Here is a 22,209-nt window from a genome sequence, read left to right as displayed (position 1 = left end):
CCAGAATAAATGAAATAAATACACCACCATCAGATAACTTTAAAATACATACACACCTGTGTGTGCTATTACCTGAGTACACACACAAACACCCATTAGTGTACTTCATATTATAATTTGAAACAAAGAAACTGAGATTCTTTGAATGTGTTGTAGTTGCAATGATTAAGACAGAACTTATTCTCAGTTCTCAACAATCAAACACATAATTTTCCATAATGTAATTAGCATAAGTGAAACTGGGTTATTTCATGCTGAAACAAAAAGTAGGTTCACATTCATGAAGAATTATACTTAAAGACAATCTCAGACGAATACTTAAAACCATCACTTCAAAACTGCCAGAATGCAAGCACCTGGGAGAATGAACAATGCTCTCAAATGTTTTCATACACTGCATTTAGTACATTAGGAGACAACTAGATAAAACCCTGATGAGAGCCAATTATTTACACCATTGCTTTTATCATCTAAGTGGATTCATGGTACATGAACCTGTGAGTCACCACACCTGATGAACACATTCTAATTTCAGGCAAATTTACAATCTTCATTGTGTTATAATTAACTATGGACTCTGAATTCAGGTATTAATTGCAAGAAGTGGCAGGGTTGGTTTGATTCAAAATTTTAAAGGTTTCAACCTAATGGAGGGATGAGAAGATCATAATCAGAGGGCGTCCTGTTGAGTGAAGAACCATGCTTTGGATTGTCTCGAGTTGGAGGCCTGGCAGGTGGTAATGGCACTGGATCAGAGGCTGAATCAAAAACATCTCCTAGAGGATAACACAAAACCTTAATGTATTTTCAGTACAACAATGGGATGGCATTTTGCCTTTAAATTCTGACCATTAAGATGTAGAATACATATCAGAATATATTCTATACATACCCTTTAAATAAATGCCTAACTCAGGGAGGTTTGATTTTTTCATCTCTGAGGAGGTACCATGTGCTCCATTCAATATACAATGACCATTATCACAAGACCTAAAGCAGAGATCAAAGGACAAACATCATATAAGGATACTTTCCATTTGCAAGTCATTTGGGAACCAGGAGCCCTGCCCATATAATATCATATAATACAGTTTGAAAATAAATATACTGAATTTAATTTTTGGAAAAGTACAAGTAACAGTATCCTGATATTCTTACCTTCTTTTAGAAAGCAGAAGTAAACATTTTGTATAAGACAAATAGTCTTTCTTTCTTAACTAAAACCAAGAATGATGAAGGCTGCAAAAAACTTTGATACTCTAAATTAGATACTGCAAAATTGATACTGCAAAATTAATACATCTTTTTGGAGGAGCTCAGTAATATAAGTTTTTAAGGAAAAAAATTTGTACCAAGGCAAGAAATTCATAACAGTCCTGATTACTGCATTATTTGTTGATGGTATTTTCCATTGTATTTTTCTTTCTATAATTTAAGATTTCCTTATAACAAAAATAAACTAGAGCCCATAAAAAGGGAAATATTATTAAATTTCCAGGAATTCCACTAAAATTCTGACATGTGCAAAGAAGACCCAGAGCCTATGGTGATCAAACTGTGGGTGTGCAAATTGACACATACAGGTATGACTTTAGCAAAGGCCCTGTGTACACACTGGAGCACAAGTCTTTTAAATCTGGGTGACTATAAAGGATGATATTTACTAAAAATTATTTTTGTTCTTGTTGGTATTCACATTTTGGAATCATTCTATGGACACGAAGGATAAAATGGGGCAAAGGAAGACAGCAGCTGGAACAGAATAAACTAATATATTTTGCTTTCAACATATAGCTGCATAATATGACCCTGGGAGAGTTCGTCAACTCACAAAGAGTTACAGAAAGGGGACTTTACCTTTTACTTTTCTCTGATTTACTCAGAACTCTTGGAACAAAGTTAAAGTACAGATACAATGGAGGAGAGAATGGATATTTGAATAGTTATTGTAAAAGTGCTTCATTTGAAATTCATTTCCATTCTCTCTGGTGGCTATTTCTCCTTAACGGGCAGAAGATGGTTCATTTAAAAATAGTTATCAAGTATTGGATTTTCATAATAATGATGGATTTTTATTGAAACTGAATTAAATTATTCATCTAGTGTTTCAGTTTGTACAGGTATTAACAGTTTACTTGCCCTGTTGTCCCAAAGAAAAAAGAACAATGAGGGAAGGGAAGTGTTAAACTTAAAGAGTACTTTGGAGAGGACATAAGAAGATACTTCATCTATCAGTTTTCAAGAACAAATTAGATAAAGAATTCACTCCAATTAAGTTTAGGGATTATCAACATTTATTACTTCTCTATAACATTAGAAAGATGGTAATGGTAGTCATAATTCAAATTTATTTTCAGAATTTGGGAGGCCTGCCACCAAAAATCTCACCCAGTATGATGTGACAATTAAAATTTAAATCACTAATATTATATCCCTCACTTCTCCAGAAATGAAAAAAATGAGACTCCTAAGGAGACAAAACAAGGTCATCTTATTTCAGTTTTTAAAAATTGCTACACATTTGTAAGAGACAAAGGAACTGAAAATCCTTACAATCTATATTCAAAGTAAAGGAATTACTTTTTCTCTAATAGATTAGTAGGCACTTGGTTCTTCTGATATAACAAATTTTCTCCCAGTTATTTCTTTGTCTCCTCAATTATACTATTTTATCAACAAATGTCTTAAATGCTGGCAATTAGCAAGAAGTACTTTAGCTCTTGCTTTGAAATATGAAGACCTAGACTGCAGAAAGTTAATAATTCTGGTTTAAAATTTGCAGTGTTGATAATTCTAATGGGACCACTCATTAAGACAGACCTCTGGTTAAAATTAAGGTTTGCGTCTCTTTTCCAAGAATTGCATTTTCTATCTCAGTGCAATACTTGACAAAAAGCATTAAAACCTTTTAAGTTTTTTTATCCGGAAAGAAGGACACAATCCACTCTTAAAAAATGTTTTGTTTGATTAACATGACCTCAAAAGGAAATGACACACTAAGTAAGTCAGAGTTGTTGCTACTACAGTTTGATTGAAGTGTTCAATGGCTCTTCTACTCCTCAGTCAATCAAGAGACACTGAAAGGCAGGACAGCTGGGCCACCAGCAGCAGTGGAACCCTATTCTATATGCCAAGCACAGCTGTAGGAATTTTATACAGAGGAAACTGGCCCTCAGAAAGCAAGTTCGGAAGCTAGGATTTGGCTACTGAATACCTCATATATGACAATCAGATAAAAAATAAATAGAAAAATGTTACATTACAGTTTCCTGACTCTATTATATAAATGCAGAATTGTCCTTCTACTTACTTAAAGGGAAAGTTATATTTCAATATACACCACACATTTTTAATAACTTTTGTATACATCAGTGTAGCTGCCACTTCAAAGACCAAGCATGTCCCCACTATAGTGAAGACAAAAACTAACAGGATAACAAAACAAAACAAAACAAAAACAGCTACTATTCTTTACATTCTTATTTGATCCCAGGAATAAACAGTTCCTGATTAAAAAACAATTAAAGCAAACTTTAAAATTTTTATTTTTATTTTTTGCTTTTTAAGATCTGAACAGTACTAGGCAGCAGCTTATTCAGAGGGAACATGAAAATAAATTATATTAGGCTTTATACCCTAATTTTAAGGAAGACTGGAATAGTACTGTATTTTCTAAGCAATACTTTTTCTTCATGACATATGCGCTTAGAACAGATGAAAAGGTATTAAAATAGCTTTTTGATAATGCCTGAATTAATAACCACTGTACTTAACTTATAACTTGTTAGAGTATAATTTGGTTGTGGGGCAACAAAAAAATCCATTACACTAACTAGTAATTTAGTCACATGACTTCCTGATTAATGAGAAGTCTGCATCTTTTAGTCTTCTCTGAAAGTACATCAGAAAATAAGAACACCTTGAACATAGTATAGAGGAAGATGAGTCTTTGAACAGGAATTCAGATATTTTTAATTTAGGTAGATGTGATTCAACAGCTTGAAGAAAAATGCAAACAAATGACAATGCTTATGCAGATGTAAGGTGATTAAAAAGCTATCCATACATATTCTTACCTAACAGGAGGTTTTACATTATGACAATGAGATAGTTGTGAATTCAGGGACACAGGATGGGATGAAGGAATCTTGTATTCATCATCATCTTCCTCTACTGGGTCTCTGGTTTTCTCTGAAAGGGAATTTGCTAAAGGACCAGTACACCTACCAGGAAAAAAAAAAAATCCAGTCTAGTTTAAGCATAATAGAACAGGTAAGCCTGATGTGACATATTCAAATCAAAGAAGCCACTTTGTCACTTATGTTCATTTTTCAATTACAGGGTAACTTCAGAGGAGCTGTTCTTACACTAAATACAAATGAATAGGATTTTCAACCTTTTGTTAAGACTCTCTCAATGGCATAAAAAGAATTTCATACTTATAATTTTAAATGGCACAACAAGGAAAACTGGTAACCTGTCAAATAAAATATAAAGTGCTTAGAGTTACATGGGAAAATGCATGAAATTATCCAAATCAAGGCTATTAAGATAATAACATTTTGTTCCCATCTAATTTTCTCTCTTTTTTTTTTCTTTTCTTTTTTTAGGAGGCACCGGGATTTAACCTGGGATCTCATACATGGGAAACAGGCACTCAATCAACTGAGCTACATCCACTCCCCTCCAATTTAATTTTAATGGATAAATTTAGATGATTAAAAATGTATGCAAGGTAGCATTATAAATTAGTTAGGTCTTCATAGAAAGGTCAAACTTTATCTATGTGAATATTATCTATGGTTGAGAAAATAACCTGTTTAATTCAATGGAGGTTAATTTTTTCTCTTGTGGGGTTATAATTACAATTGTTAGCTGCCTTTTCCCCCAACAAAAATAAGAACGAGAAATGAATAGCCCAATTAGCAGCAGACAGTAAGAGACCTTAAGATCTTTGAAGTACGGAATATATTATTTTTATGGCTCAAATTTCCCTGAATAAAAGAGATGAGTTACCAAATCAATCACCTAATATCAAAAGAAATGTTCATTTTACTCATTCATAAAGGCAAAGAAACAAAATAAGGCAAACGAAAGACTGTTATAGTTGTTGCTACTACAGTTTAACCTAACCCTCGCTAATGCAAAGAAATATGCCAAAGTAGAAACACACAGTCATAACTTCCTCTCTCCTACCCTTGGGATAAATAAGCAGTTTCCAAGACACTGGAGATACATTTGAATCCAAAGATTTTGTTAAACTTCATGAACCACATGAGAAACCTGATTCATAAGAAAAAGAATGAAAGAATTTAAGAATGAAAGGGGAGAAAGGGAGAGACAAAAAATACGAAAATTTGAACTGACTGCAATTTTGAAGCACCTTCTGTAGAGGGAGCAAAAGTTCTTTGGTATATGAAGACATCAAGACAAAACCACTATTTTCATTTTGGTTTCTTTTTACTAGTTAAAATGAAAACAATTATTTTAGGGGATTTTATTCATGCCCACTAAAAGAAGTCTTTTTGAAAAACTTAACAGTTTTCAAGTTTCAACCATATGTCTGAGTCTCTATGAAGATCAGAGATCAAAGAAAAATCTCTCCTAAGATTTTCAAAAAGAGTATTTCTTATCCTTCTTTGAAGAATATTTTAATACTAATCTTTAGACTCTTGTTTGTTTGATTGGCCTTGGAATTCCAATGAAAGTTTATAAGATGAAACCACAGTAACTTAATGACAGAAGGTTCCTTGTCACTGTCCAGTGCATATCCTTAAGAATGTTATTAATATTAGGGTTATACCGAATATGGTTTAACCTTGAAGGTCTGCTTTCCAAATGAAGGCAGGTAAGTAGCTCAGATGGTTGCAAATGGTGATGAAGTGGGCAATGGCCCAGTGATTTCTAACATTACCTCTATATAAATTCTTATAGTCACGTACATCAATTTAGCTAACTCAAGGAAAAAAATGGGTTCTATTAGCAACTGAAAGAAGAAATATATACATTCTTCCTATGCCCTCATATACTTTCATTCATTATGAATCTTTTTCCTCTTCAATTCAATCATGAAAAAGAAAAAATAAAATAAAACTTTTAAACCAAATATTCAATGAATAAATCATTATCAGGGGTATTCTAATACTGGCTTACTGTAGAAATGTACTTTTAAAGATCTGAGTTTCCCAAGAACCATTTAATTATGAGTTATGTATGCACAATTTTTGTTGTTGTGGCCAATACTGTATTATAACTTTTTTTTTTTAGAGATTTATTTTTTATTTATTTCCCCACCACCCCCCAGTTGTCTGCTCTCTGTGTCCATTCACTGTGTGTGTTCTTCTGTTGATATAGCCTGTGCATTAAAATCAAAATTATTTCCAAGAGTACCTAGTCTCCAAGATGGCCAAATAAGTAATAAAGGCCCTACAGTCTTTGAATGTTCAGAAGGGATGTGAGACTGAATGTGTATTCAGGGCTGCCTCCAGACGATGTGGAGCTATGCTAATCCAAACTGGCTTGGATGTGGAGAATATGTAACTCACCTGGAGGAAATAACCTATCTGATACTAAGATCTGAAGAACCTAACCAAAGGTCTGTTTACCATCACTGTTAGTCTTCCTAATCCTATATCCTCTGTATAAAAGGGTCTGGAAAAGGCTGTTCGGGGCTCGGTTTTTGTTAGGACAAGAGTCCGCCGAGCCCGGCCGGTCGAAATAAACCAACTTCCTTCTCAGTATTCTCTCGTGTCCTGGCCTTCGAAACCGCGCCTATCCGAATTTCTCCACTACACTGTGACCACTTCTATCCTCATCAGCGGCACTGGGAATCTGTGTTTCTTTTTGTTGCATCATCTTGTTGCGTCAGCTCTCCATGTGTGCGGGGCCATTCTTGGGCAGGCTGCACTTTCTTTTGTGCCGGGAGGCTCTCCTTACGGGGCGCACTCCTTGCACGTGGGGCTCCCCTAAGTAGGGGATACCCCTGTGTGGCAGGGCACTCCTTGCGTGCATCAGCACTGCACGTGGGTCAGCTCCACAGGGGTCCAGTAGGCCCCAGGTTTAAACTGCGGACTTCCCATGTGGTAGGCAGATGCCCTATCCATTGGACCAAGTCCGCTTCCCGTGTATTGTACCTTAAATGATAGAGAATTTCAACTGGATAATGCCCCCTACCCCACTATTTTGCTTTGCTGCAAATCATTAAACGGAGTACTTCTGAAAGAAATGAAAAGCAAAGTTCATCTAATATTTTATGGAATAATAAATGCTTATTGCTAAAACTTAACTAGGTACAGATTATTAGGCTACATTTATTTTAGTTAATTATAGCTAGAAGTGCAAAAAATGAAGTCTTCAAGTAAAATTTGGAACTATATGAGAAAAAGTATTATATGTGAATGTCCCATTCATTAAAATTTTAAGAAAGTTCTTAAGACTCAGCTTCTATTTTTCTTATCTGTTTTTGAATGCAAACTTCTTATATAAGTAAAATATACTACTTATAGATGAGTCAGTTTATAAAAATATCATACCAGTGCATTTTAATTTACTATTACATTTAATATTTTATTAAAAAACAGATATTATCCAGTTCTGAAAGGAAAATTAAAAGCAGTTTCCATTATTACAAAATACATAGAAAATGAAGGTAGAAATAAGATAAAGAACCTGCATATAAAATAACAAAATCAAATCTAAACTCATGTAAATAATTACATTATTTGTAATTACATGTAGGATTTTCTTCTAACAAATTCGTTCAAAAGCAGTCTCAATTTTATTTGCTTTTAAAATAGTAGAAAAAGAATTAGTTTAATAATTAGTCATTGTTAATTCATATATATGCTTATATTTGGCAATGGAGAATGAATCCAACTGATTCCATAAATCAGTTTTGAGTCATTGATTTTAGTTATGGGAAATTTTTAGGATACCAGCAGAAAAAAAACAGAACAAACTGGATTTGGTTAGTAAAGTTGCCAAGCAAACCATCCTACTCTATACCCACTACTTCATTCCCTTTACATTGTCACTATATATATCCATGGAGTGTTCTACACTGTGGCTGTCACTCCTGCCTGAATTAACTGACTGGGAATGCACAAGAACACTCTTATATAAATGAACCAAAATGGTCTCTGTGTAGTGACCCTGTGTGTCATAATATCCTAGGTCTATTAAAAATCCTGCTATTAAACTCAAATTCTTACACAGCCAATTGTTTTAAAAATGGCCCAGATAAGTTATTTTAGCCATTTAGATTTAACATATATTGAACACTCCATGAAAATTTGCCCAGCTTCTACTCTCAGTTGATTGGATTAGACCATGCACTTATTAGGCCCCACACTACTTCGGCCCCTCTCTGGCCCAGTGGCTCTCTGCTTCCTGACTCTGAGACGCCTGGACATGTAAACAAATGCCCCTCTCCCTGCTTCCTTTCACCTGTCACCCAGGAGGTTGAGTGTTTCCCCTTACATGACTTCTCTGGTGGCTCTCTCCTGCTGCTGGCCTCTGGGAGGTTTATTATTATGAGGGCCCACCAGGGCAGCCCCAACTAACAGCTTGTGTGTTACTGCTATCTAGTGGTAAAATATTTTTCTTGGTCAACTCTTAAATTCTCCAATTCGAACTCAGTACAGACATTCTCAGAAATTAACAGCCAACCTCCACTCAACCGCATGTTTCTAAATTCACCATGTTAGTTAATTTGTGTTAGTTAATTTGTACAATTACACCGTGTTAGTTAATTTGTACAATGAGGAAGTACATTCTTTTCCTACATGTGGATACCTGAAACAAACCAAGAAACAGGTGAATTTTCAGCCAACAAAGGGTGACCTATTCTAACATACTTAATTAGTAGTCTTTACATTTTGAAACCAAAGGCTCATAAATGAATTTCTCTTCAGTACACTATATTCCTGGTGTGAGAGGCATATAATCAGAGGCTTCTGAGTTTGCCCTTGGTCTTAACCTACATAACTTAAACCTTAAACATCACCCTGCCAAGTACTTCTCTATTGTTCATTTGAGTAATTTATGACACCTTACTTCTCTACTTTCTCAGAAAAAAAGCAAAGTAAAAAGGTCCATTCTGATTGTCTATGTAAGAAAATCCTGTGACACTGCTCTGCAAATTCAGTAATTTTCTTTGAACTATAATTAATCTGATCTCAGGACGCATGCCCGAGATATTTAAAGAATCTGTATCCAGTAGTGAAAACTATGATCATATCATGTACAGCAAATTAGTTCCTGTACAACATTAGCCATTGCATTAAGTTATCATTGCTAACTTGAATATTTGGGTTTGTTTATACTTTTGGTTATATTTAAGTTGTAAGTTTTTTTATTTTTACTTTTTATATTACACAAGAGCCATAAATAAAAGTCTAATTCTAGGTTTAGACACATTTAAGTGATACTTAAATAAAAATAAGTTAATAAGAATGGTTATCAAGCATGATTTTCCTTTAAAAAGAAAGTGCATTTTCACTCCCAGGGATATAAACAAAAGAAAACAGGCAGTCAAAAAAAAAAAGGGATGGAGAGGCACAGAGGAATTTTTTGATATGATAGAACTGTTCCATATCTTGACTGTGGTGATGGTTACATGATTCTATGTATTTGTCAAAAGTTACAGAACTATATACATTAACAGGGTGAATATTAGTGTATACAATTATGCTTGAATTTAAAAAATAAAAAAATTCACTTTAAAACTTTTAATTCTTTTCTACAGATAAGACTTTTTTATAAATGAATATGCTTAAATATTTTAGTAGCCTTCAAATCATCTACTTATAATTGAACCTACAGAGAAATGTGAACAAAAACACAAAAAATGCTAGAATGTGCAAAGATGTCCTCTTTTAATATAAAAAGTAAACCTCATCCTAACCCCACACATTTCCTATCAATGGGAGGATCAATATGTTCATGGAGAAATGGAAAAATATATGCTAGAGTATAAATTTACTGGACAAGAAAGAGCCAGTATAAGGAATCAAATTCAAATCGTGTATTTCATAGAATCCAGGAGCTAATATTTCTGTCTTGTTTACTTAATTATTTGTGAAAATAAATCAGTTTTATGGTGAATTACAAGTAATAGATTATTCAGATTACTGGGATTAATGTTTTCTACCAGAGCAATCAGAGCTTTTAGTTAGTAAAAATTAAAGAAACAGTGGTATTTCCCCAATCCAGATTATAATAACCATCCTCTAAATGTCACTTTCTCACAATAGACAAGGGGGAATTTCAATTCTATCTGAATTTAGAAATTATAAAATTAAAATTCAAAATAGAAAACAATGCCCATAACATTTATTTTCTGTCCTTTCCATTCAGTACTGCTGTGTCTGATGAAACTAATTTTAAAAGATGTTACTTGCAGTCCCATCTCAAACTCCTAGGCTCAAAAGAAGCCCTGGATAACTCCAAACAGAATGGCCTACCCATTGGTTCCCTGGCAGCTAAAGGTGCTGAGAGAAAGGCAACCTGTTAAAACTGCAAATAGCTGAGATCCCTTCTTAATGTGGGGAAGGGGAGAGGAAAGGCCTTAATAAGGCCTACTCAGGGGCCCCACATTGTGCCTCTCTGCTTAGAGGACACCCACACTTAACCTCAGGTGCATACTATCTCATTTCTTTCATTTCTCAATAAACTCTTTTAATGGCCTCATTAAAAAAAAAAAAAAAAGTTCTTTACAGTTCCCAGTTCTTTTCATTAGAGTGTCACCAAGGAGCTTCTAGGGATATAACACAAAACACTGGAAAGTCTGTTAGGACAGTCAATATGCTTTGTAAGAGAATTGAACAAAATTTTATTTTTTTCCTTCATTACCCAAAGTAAAATAAACAAATAAATAAAAAAGTAAATACATTTGGCAAAAGTCTTAAAAATATTTAAGGTATTAGAATGAAAGAGCAACAATGTCCATTCTCTAAGGTTAAGGAACTGTATAAGCTCTTACATAATTACATCTTTTAACTTCCATTTTAAAAAGTTTTCTACCAGGCTTTCTCATATTTAAATCAATGATACTTCTTATTGAACATAAACAGGATTAGTGTAAGACTGAAGTATGCATATCATCTACCCAAATATTCAGGTGATCAATAACAGAACATTTTTCAAGCATAAAAAATGAAGCCTGGCATGCACCAGATAGTAAGATGAAATGCTTGCAATTCCAAACTCATTCCCCTTATGTTTCCTTAAATCACAATCTGATTTTCGCTTTAATAGTCCCGTGGTTTTGTATTTTTTCCTCTTCTTTCTGTCAACCACTCTCTTGTCAAAAACAAGACAAAACAAAGCATAAACTGCCTCCTCCATGACTCTGCCTATCATTTCAGCCACTCTTTTCAAATCTGTGAATCATTTTGGCTATTAACTATTTAAAGAGAAACACAAAGACACACTGTTGGGGGTTGGTGCTGCTGGTTGAAGGTGTGGACCCCTTAGACAACACTCCCTGGAAGGTGGCAGAAGTTGAGGCTGTATTCACAAATCTGCATTACTAGATTATTTTCCCCAGCAATTTTGTAAATAGAGGGAGATTACTATAATAACCAATAATAGATAACATTTGCTAAATTTTTATTACAAAGAAATGTTCTAAATATATTTTCTACAACATCAAAATATCAGGAGTAAATTGTATAGGTATCTTCTCCAAGGTGTTACTTCAATAAGTTCCAATACATTGTTTAAAATATCACTGAATTATAGTCAAATATCTAAGAAGGTAACCAACTTACTCAGTTTGGATACTAGACATATAGGTTTAAATAGTACCTACTGGAATATATACCCAAAGAGAATATATAGTTTAAAGCTCAGAAGGTGTTTCAAACTGTCCTTATAGTATCTCTGCTTCGATATGTAATAGGTATCTCAAACTCAATCTTAATTCCACCATCACTGCCTCCTTTCCCAACCAGTTCCTTCTCCAGTATCCTTCAATCTGGTAAATGGCAACAACCATTCATGCAGTATTTTAGTCAAAAATTTATGTGTCATCCCTGACTACTTTCCCCAATAGATATCCAAATCATTAGAAGGTACTGTTTGGTCAGTCTTCAAAATATAACCCAAATTGGACCATGAACACCATCACCCTAGTCAGAGCCCTGGTGATCTCTTACTGGCCCACTGTGCTGGATGACTAGATTTCTCATTGGTCTTCCTGCTTCCACTCTTGCTGTCCTACAGCCAGTTCTCCGGAGAGCAGCTAGTGTGATTGAAAACACAAAAAACTGACATGTCATATCACTGACCAGAACCTTCTAAAACTAATAAAACCAAAGTTCTTTCCATTGCTTAAGGGCAATGTATGATTTGGCCCCTGCCAATCTGCTTCCACTCTAGCCAAACTGTCCTTGTTATTCTTCAAATGTGCCACAGTTATTTACTCACCTGACTGCTCTGTACTTGGGTATGGTCTGTCTGGTTTTCATGCCAGATACACTCATGATTTGTTCCCTGACTTCTTTCATGTTTCAGTCCAAATATGTCTGTTCAATGAGGGCTTTCGTGATGACCTCATCTAAAGTATAAATCTCCCCATGACTACTTATACCCTTTTCTGTTTTGTTATTCCTCAAACTTACTGCTACCTGATGAAATGCAATATTTACTTTCTAGTCTCTCAACCTAGAGCATTAATTCAACTGAATATAGATACTTTATCTTGGTCACTCTGAATTCCCAGTCAGTACACACAAGTAGATGAAAACAGGATAGTTAGGCAGAATTTGGATTCTCTAGTCATTGAACCTAAAATAATAGTCCCTAATGTTTAGAAAAATGTATAACAATGACCAACAACACCAACACACACAGAAAACACTTAAAAAACAAAACAAAATGGAGCAATATTAGTTCATAGATATTTGAAAGACTAAGATTAATATGTCAAAAATACGAAAGATCCATTTCTAAAAGACAAGGCACAAGGAAAATACCTGCCTCAAACAAATGACATTTCTCAGCATTCCAGAACCTTATCTTGTCTTGAAGTAATCACTCCATTATTATTTGTAATAATGCCTCTGCATATTTGCCACATCTTATGGCAGGCAAAGTAAATATTTTAATTGTTCAGAGGTTCATTTAGTTTAATTTTGAAAATTCAAGTTATTTATAGATAAATATAATTTAGTAATAGTTACAGAGTGAAAATTATCTACATTGGCTTTTTTTCTTCTATCTCTCTAAAAAAATAATTACCATGCTTCAAGCTTTTACTTCCAATTTTATATTTATAGGTAAGTATCACTGATACTAATTAAATTGAAACCCAAGAAAAATAAGTATATCTATATGAACAATTAGTTTCTTCTTACTTTTACAGCAGTGTATTTTTTAGAGGTAAATTCTAGTATTCTTCTACCTCAAGAAAAATTATACAATAAAAGTCACATAACTGAAAAGATAAACTTTTACAAGAAAGGAACACTATCACATAGCAGCTTCTTACCTCAAATAAATGGGAATCAGAGTAACAACATCAAATAATTTAACAACTGCACATCAGCAAATATTTATAACACAGCATTTATTTAAAGGTACATGCTGACTTTGACATTCTTGAATTTTAACATTGGGGTTTTCAACTATTTGTGAAAACTCCAAAAGTCTATATTACATAGTCATTATAATTTGCTAAGGCCTAAATTTGAAACATGTACTGAGGGTCTAACATGGAAATGAGTTATCTGAACATCAAACATACCCTGTGTTTCAGTGAGTGGTCTAGATGAATGTGATATTTTGCAAAACCTCCATTCTATGTCCTCCAGAGCTGAGTATACTTTTATACTCTGTACATTCTAATTAGACTGAAGTTGACAAAAGATAACAAAAAACAAACAAACCAGGGCAGGAATATACTGATTTTAACAATGGGAGTTAACTGACCAACTATAAATGAACATCAAGTTGCCAAATACTTTAGATATTTAACATTAAAGATGAGTACTCCTTAACAAACACAGTATATAGAACCTAAAAAGCAAAAGCTCAAAGAGCTTTAAAGACCATCATTTACATTAAACTGACCCCATCATTTATCAGACGGAGAAACTGAGGCTCAAAGTAGTACCTTGTTTAAAATAGAACAAATACTTAAGTATGATTTTATTCTACTGTTCATTTCAGAATTCCATGCTGATTTTATAATAAATACAATGCTTGGTACCACTTATGATAATATGAAGTAATAAAGGAGGACACAATTATACTCTACAGTATAATCTAAATCATTTTTAAAAGTCTAAAAGGGAACAATGCCAAAATGTTCAAACTCTGGGAACTGATGTATGGGGCATATGTATCTTATATCTACATACTTGTTCATTTATTTCTTTCATTTACTTACTTTCCAGGTTTTCTATAATGAACAACTGCTGCCCTTACAAAATAACAATAAAAATAATGAACTTAAGAGATAAACGTACCATTACAAACCAATATTTCTTTTAACTACGGTAAGCTTACAAGCATGCAAAAGAGAGAACTAATTTTCCATGAACCATGTAGTATTAAGGTATTTCTCTTGCTAAGTGAAGTAAATTTCATTGTTTCTGAGGGAAAAACCAAGGGTCAATAGGGAGAGAATATAACTATGTAGCTAACTTTAGATGCACTTACAAAGTGAAGTATTAGAAAAATATCAATAAACTACATTTCATTATGAATTTATTACCTTACTTTATTTGAGAAGCAGACACTTAATATTAAATACAAACGAAGCAACCTGCAACCTCCACATCTCATCCCATTTGCCAACATGAATTTAATAAACACAATGTGAACATTTAATTTTTAATTAGCAAGGTATCGTTTATTTCACTTTCTAATGTTCTTTGAATCATAAAAGGTAATTAAGCTTAGGTGTATTATTACATATCTATATATCCAGAGTACATTTATGACTAGAATACCATCACATGTTCTTACTGATTTAGAGTTTACATAGTACTTGTTTCTAGCTTCTATGTCCACTACATATCTGGCAGTTTGCAGAAAAGTTCCCACTAGAGAATGGGCCAATGGTGGGTTTCCCACTGTCTTCAGAACAATGTCAAATTTCACACTCTTGCTTTTTTCTTATCCACTGCCTGTTCCAACTGTGCCCATACTCCATGACTTGGAAATTTCCATCCCCTCTATAAAGCATCCGGGACTCACAAAGCCTCTCTTCCAATCTCACAAAAAAAACAAACAAGTAAGCAACATACAATTTAGTACATAATGTGCTCTGGTTATATCACATATGTTAGGGCCAGGAATTTCACTTATTCATCTTTTGTACCCATAATTTGACTAGCACTGAACCCATAGTAGGAGTTCATAGTCTACCAGATGAAGAGATAAAAGAAATTCCAAGACTTTCAAATGGAAACAAGGACCTCAGTAAATAAAATTCAAGTCAAACAACCAACAAAGTAAGTAACCTCAGTGTACTTACTATATACATCAAATGCAGGTAGGTGATGTGGAGGAATCAGATTATAATACATCACAAAATTTTTAACCTCAAAAACCTTATAATCGTTTTGGAGAGGCACCTTAAAATTAGAAAACTGTATAGGAAAGCACATAACTAAACATATGGGAAGAAAATTGTAGGAAGAGAAGTACAAGTCACACCTCATTAAGGCCTAAGAAGTCAGAAATGTTTTAATAAAAAATAAGAGCATGAAACATGGATATTTAGGATTAAGATTCTGAAAAGGTACAGGAGAGGAGGGGCAGAGCATGAAAAACTCCCACAGGCCAGGAAAAATCAATACAAGAATGGAGGGCAAGCATTAAGAATTACTGAAAAATATTTTAGTTGTTCAAGGTTCTGTAAGCTCTTAATAATAGCAGAAGAACGAAGAATTAATTTAGTAGGAAAGAGGAAACAATACTCTTTTTTGAGTAGGAAAGTAATGTGGTGAAAAGCAGAATTTAAATTAAATTAATTCAGCTGTGGTAAACAAAATATTTTGTAGGAATGCCCACAGCCTGGTTAATCTAAAGAATAGCAAAATGGGAATCAACCAGAAGACTTGGTTCTATCCTGGTTTCACTTGGAAACCTACATCACTTAATTTTCTAGTGTGCCTCTGTGTCTAATTTTTCAAATGATACACCTGGGTTAACTCATTTTTCTAGCTTTAAAATCCATTGATACTAATTCTGAGGTCATATTAGGAGATCAGGTAAGAGGCTCTTTCAGATGTCCAGTTTATAAGATGAGGTCAGGGCAATGGGGAAGATTACCTGAGTATAAAAAAGTCAGAGACTATCAACAGGACTTAGTGGCTAGTGGATATGAGAAATGGGAAAACTAGAGGAACCAAAGACATCAGACTGGGTAGCTGGGAATAATGTGAAACCCCTGAAAGAGAGAGGTAAGGTGTAAGGGAGAACCATTTTTCTACTCTGTCCCTTTCTTGGAGTGTAGGGAAGATTTTCTCTCCCTGCGGTATGTCTAATAACATATGCTGTGGCACCAGCTAGGAATTGGGAATGGTCTTGATCTCTAAGACTTGAGTTCACAAATATGGCTGGTCATTATTGTTTGCTTCCTATTTATTCTATAGCTTATGAGAACCTCAAATCACTATTGACCATGTTTTTATGCCTAGACAAATGATTTCCAAATTCAGTAAAACTCACTTTATGCTAGGGAGAAGGGTGGTAGCCGGAGGAGGAGGGGAAAGCCGGGGAGGAACATCGTATTCTTCACTTCCTAGGTGACCATTGGAGAAGACCTGAAAGTAAAGCAAATGGTTAGTTGTGAAGAGTTTACCTGCTGGAGAACCTTAAAGCAGAAGCAGCTCTTGGAAAACATATAGTTTTGAAGAGAATATGGAGTTTAACAACTGGAGTATCACACAATTTCTTTAGAAGTCATAGCGCCATAGTGGTTATTCATCACCACCCAAAGAAGTATCTAGAGACACATAAAAATATGATACAGCATAGTTCTCAAACATAATTAAGAGATAATACTGTAATTTATATAAATTAGAGATAGATGATAGACACATACATAGATTCCCCAAATATGATCAACTCTTATTGAAAAGTGAGTGTTTTCTGTAAGGATTTGGTGAAGCACTTGTGCAATTCTTACTTCAAACTCCCAAATAAAAGTGTTCTAAATTATAGTTCTCTGGGATTAACAGAACAGTCTTAAAACATTTCAATAAAATTGAGTACTGAATATAATCAGAAATGTCTTTGTTCTTTTCAAGGTTGAAGCATCAGCACTCACAGTATAAACAGAGACCTGCTTAGGCTTTCAAAGCTTGTGAGCAGTACAAACCAAAAGTGTTAACTTCCTCAAAGGTACCTATAGAGAGCCGTGTTTACTCATTTCCACATTGCTCAGTTACAATATTGGAGCTGTCTGAAAATTTCTCTTTGCTTATCTAACAACTTTAGATTAAAGCAATTAAAAAGAAAAGAAAAAAAAAAGAATAAATTTTCAAAGACATATTCATAACAACAGATTTTTTCTTTACGAGGTTCTGGGGATTGAACCTGGGGCCTCAGACATGGGAAGCAGGCACTTACCCACTGAACTACATTTACTTCCAAGAACAGATTTTAAAAACATTTTACAACATTTAAGCATCACTATATTTTCATCATGGAGTACTTTCCAAAACTTTTATTATTCATATTTAAAAGATAGATATGTTAGGGCAGAAACAATTTTACCCAATTTAAATAGTCCTAGATATTCCAACCCAATACCTACAAATCCCAACCCCCATTTAAAAAATGGAACAAAAGCTTTAAAATGCAAAATTGAAAAGACTGTACCTTTCCCTACCAACATAAAATAAGAAAAAGAACAAGTTTAAAGACCACATTTGAAATATATCAATGTTTGCATGTCATGATCTAATGTTATAGCATTAAAATTTCACTTTAAAACTAGGTTCTATGCTGTAGCACCAATTTCTCTTTTTCACTCATGAGATTTAATATGCTCTAGTTACACTATGACAAAATATATCTTTAAATGAAATAACTTATCATAGGCTTTGACTATGGACAAAATTACAGCTAGGTAAGCAGATGTGGCTCAACTGATAGAGTCTCCACCTGCCATATGGGAGGAACTGGGTTCAATCCCTGGGGCCTCCTGGTGAAAAGGAAGAGAAAGTGTGCCCGCACAAGTGCCCGTGTGGTGAGCCAGTGCCCTGCACAAGTGAGTCATGAAGCAAGATGATGACACATCAAAAGAGAGACAAAGGGGAGAGTCAAGGTGAAGCACTGCAGAAACCAGAAACTGAGGTGGTGCAGTTGACAGGGAACCTCTCTCCCCATCAGAGGTCTCCAGGATCAAATGTTGGTGAATCCTAGAGGAGAGAAAATGAGAAGAAAAGACAACATAGACAGCAAAAATGGCAGCGGGGGATGAGGGGAAGGGGGAAAAATAAATAAAACGAATCTTTAAAAAAAAAAATAACAGAGCAAGGCAGTTTTTTTTTTACCTTAGCTAGAGAGAATTTCCTAATAGATATAAATCACCGCAAAGTTCAAAGAAATTATTTTACATAAAAACTACTTTTAGTGGACATATACATGCATCAAACCACAAAGCTTATTGTGATAATGAGTATTTTAAGTTGTCCTTAAAAGGAGTCATGTGCATGTTACCAGAATAGATGTAATGTACAATTTTTACAATCAGATCCCCTTAAGGTTTCTATCACAAATATATCTAAAATTCATTCTGGAAAATATAATGCAGATTTTATATGCAACAACTTGCTTTTTTAGGGGGAACTACTAATGTACTGTACTAATAAAAATTTCAGCAATAAAATAAAAGCTGTATTGGCTCTAATTTAACAATGAGTCAACCATAATTTTGGCCAATCAGAACCTTGAGGCATATCAGTACACTGAATTGTGATATTATTAATAAAAATGCTTTCATCTTGCACACTGGGTAAATAAGAATATATTAATAACAGAGCTTGTATATTTTTATGTACTATCATTAAATTTCATGAAGACAAGTTACACAAGCAATAATGTCCATCATTGGTAAAACCACAAAGAACAGTGAATGATGTAATTTATTCCCTAGAAAGGTAATATCCTAAGAAAAAAGTCAAGCGACTTATTACTAACTTAGTATAACAATTTATCAATTTGTTCTACAATGCAAATATACTTTCTCTAACTGTTTAGGAAACACAATTTTACTGACACAGAGTAACTAAAGGATTTCTCTTTTATTATTATTTTCCTGGCATATTCCTTCCGTGCTTTCCACCCTGTAGGAATTAAATGACTATTGACTGCTGATTGGCATAAATGACTTTATTAACAGAGGCATTAACCAATGAAATGACTTCGGTAAAACGGAAAGAAATTCATTAGTTCACTGAACTGAAATACTCTTAAATACTGCCCTAAAATATGTACTGAGAGTATCTATTCCAAACATTAAATTAATTCTTCATGGTTCTTTCCTAATTAACACAATAAGATTACAAAATTGTGCCAATAGCCAAGGGCCCAAACATATAAACTAAAGTGATACATGTATTTCTGTTTGTCTAAAGTGCTCACTTACAATTCTTTTTAATGGATGCATGACAAGACTTAAAATTAAGTCATTTTTGAATTCCATACTCCCACCTGTACCCATTTCCTTATACCTGAAATCATTTCAGCTGCCACCATCTGAGGAAGTGCAGTAAACCACAAATGCCTGAGTTAGCAATCAAGATTTTAAGTTCTTAGGAAATCTGAAAATCCTGTTTGCAAATGGAAGAACACAATAGTTCCACCAATGTGTAGACTGATAATATCTACTCAAAGCAGTTTCCACTGAAACCTCCTTTAGGTCATCATTTGAAAATAAATACTCAACTAAGGAAAACATATTTCTGCTCCTCCACCTTTCTAGTTCTCTATCCCAAATCATCACAATTACATTTGAAACATTACGACCTTTAAAATCTTTTAAAAGCATAATTCTATCATTCTTCTTCCAAAAATTTTAAAATGCCTTCATTGTCTTCCAAATTAAAGACAAATTAGTATAGAATTCAAGACACACCATAATTGGTTCCATCCTACTTTTCACAGTCTAACTTTTCTCTATATATACGCTCTTTAAATCCAAAATGAATTTTGAATGACCTTGCATATTTTCTCACCTCCATGCTACTCCTTCTCATGTCTGTAAAAACAACACCTACCGATCTTTTAATGTCTACTGTCAGTGATCTGCTGGCATGAAGCTTTCTTTACTCCTTCTTCCATACCACATATCCATTATATACTTAAAAAAATGTTCTTGGGGATTCTACTTTATATTTTATCGATGCTTCTAATATGACATCTCTCTTAAATAATCTTATACCTGTCTCATTTTCACTATTCGATGAACCATGTTTCATTCATCCTTGTATTACCCACTGAGTCTTGCACATGCTAAGTACTTTCATGAATACTGAATTAGGCTAATGGATAAGAATACATTAGGGGAAGTTTAGATTCGAGGAAGAAGTAGAATCTGAGTTATAATATATTATATAAAGTCTATGTTATCTACTAGAGAGGAACATTATTCTACATTATGCAAGGTAGTGTCTAATCCTAATATTGAAGTCTGAACTATTTTCTTAGGAATTAGATATTGTCTAAGAGTTAGAACATTTGGGATCCTCAAGATACAGAGAAATAAAAAAACAAAACACTACTGATAATCTTAGCAAAATTAAGAAAAATTTTTGTTTTTTACATAAAACCTAACACAATTCTTTTTCCCCATCCCACACAAGCATATACAATCACACACTACTCAAAACTATCTCTAGTTTGGTTTCATAATATCAAGTTGGAAAAGAAACCACTGTACAGGGAAGCGGACTTGGCCCAGTGGTTAGGGCGTCCGTCTACCACACGGAAGGTCCGCGGTTCAAACCCCAGGCCTCCTTGACCTGTGTGGAGCTGGCCCATGTGTAGTGCTGATGCGCCGCAAGGAGTGCCCTGCCATGCAGTGGTGCCCTTTCCCTGCCCCGCATAGCAGAGCCCCACGCACAAGGAGCGCGCCCCGTAAGGACAGCCGCCCAGCGTGAAAGAAAGTGTGCAGTCTGCCTAAGAATGGTGCTGCCCACACAGAGAGCGGACACAAAAAGATGACGCAACAAAAAGAAACACAGATTCCTGTGCCGCTGACAACAACAGAAGCGGACAAAGAAGAAGAGCAGCACACAGACACAGAGAACAGACAACTGGGGCAGGGGGTGGGGGTGGGGGGGAAGGGGAGAGAAATAAATAAATCTTAAAAAAAAAAAAAAAAAAACGGAAAGAAACCACTATACAAAGAATACTTATTTTCTGAAGAACAGTTCTTGAGTTTCACAGGTAAGTTTAAGGTCATTCTTATGAACATGTATCTCTCATCAATATTGTAAAAATCCACAATCTTAAAAGGGGAAATATTAGACATATTTATCTAGCAATATCATAAAAAAATTTTATACATAGTAATAACAAGTCAAAGATAATTTTATCACATAAAAAGCAGTAATCTTAATCTTCCAAGGGGAAGGAGTAAAGCTAGTTGCACACTAAGCAGATAAATTTCAAGTTTCCAATCATACTTGAAAGTATTTTAATGCAAATATTTAATAACTAAAACAAATCAGCAACAACTAACCCCAATAAAAGGAACAAGTTGATAATGTGAGTAGGATCTGAAAATTTCCAAGAATAAAATTATTCTACTAGAAAAAAGTAATCTCTTAGCCCAGTAAAATAAGATAGTAAAACCTAGTAAATCTTAGCTTGGGATTTTTACAAGTAAAGTATTACTTTTAGCTACCATTTGAATATGCTAGGTGAGAGGGGAAAAGGAAGTAAATGAAAGTAACATTTCTACATTTCATTTTAGTTCTTTTTTCCTTCCACGCTCTCTGATTAGCAAATGTTGTAATTCGAATTTAATTTAATTTTGCTTCCTTAACCATTTATCTAACAAAGATGCAAATAAAGATGCAAATGGTTCTAGAGGATGATAGGAATGGGCAGAGGACAAATAATGATGGTGAGTGAGTTATCACTCCATTTATGGGATGGTTATTTATTACCAATTCCACCAATGGTATTCCAGATGTCCATTATATTTTTATTTCAACTCTTAATGCTTAGGACCTCTTAACT

At 34.1% G+C, this 22,209-nt stretch overlaps 1 protein-coding gene across 10 annotated transcripts in view; it reads right to left on the bottom strand.

Moving 5' to 3' along the window:
• The window catches only part of CBLB (Cbl proto-oncogene B), a 189,005-nt gene that overhangs the window by 19,242 nt on the left and 147,554 nt on the right, over nucleotides 1–22,209 (bottom strand). For 3 of the 10 annotated variants that reach the window (XM_004460195.5, XM_004460196.4, XM_012525800.4), the window contains exons 13-16: nucleotides 16,684–16,778; nucleotides 4,077–4,223; nucleotides 893–990; nucleotides 645–776 (exon numbers count right to left, since the gene is read on the bottom strand). In XM_004460195.5, the coding sequence (XP_004460252.1) occupies nucleotides 645–776; nucleotides 893–990; nucleotides 4,077–4,223; nucleotides 16,684–16,778 (472 nt within the window). The remainder of the gene's footprint in view (nucleotides 1–644; nucleotides 777–892; nucleotides 991–4,076; nucleotides 4,224–16,683; nucleotides 16,779–22,209) is intronic. The other 7 variants (XM_023589318.2, XM_023589319.3, XM_058295908.2 and 4 more) reach the window with 3 other exon arrangements.

This window comes from Dasypus novemcinctus, chromosome 4 (genome assembly GCF_030445035.2).
Source record: "Dasypus novemcinctus isolate mDasNov1 chromosome 4, mDasNov1.1.hap2, whole genome shotgun sequence".
NCBI lineage: Eukaryota > Metazoa > Chordata > Mammalia > Cingulata > Dasypodidae > Dasypus > Dasypus novemcinctus.
Note: the sequence above shows the minus strand (reverse complement) of the source record. Positions and strands in the feature narration are given on the sequence as shown.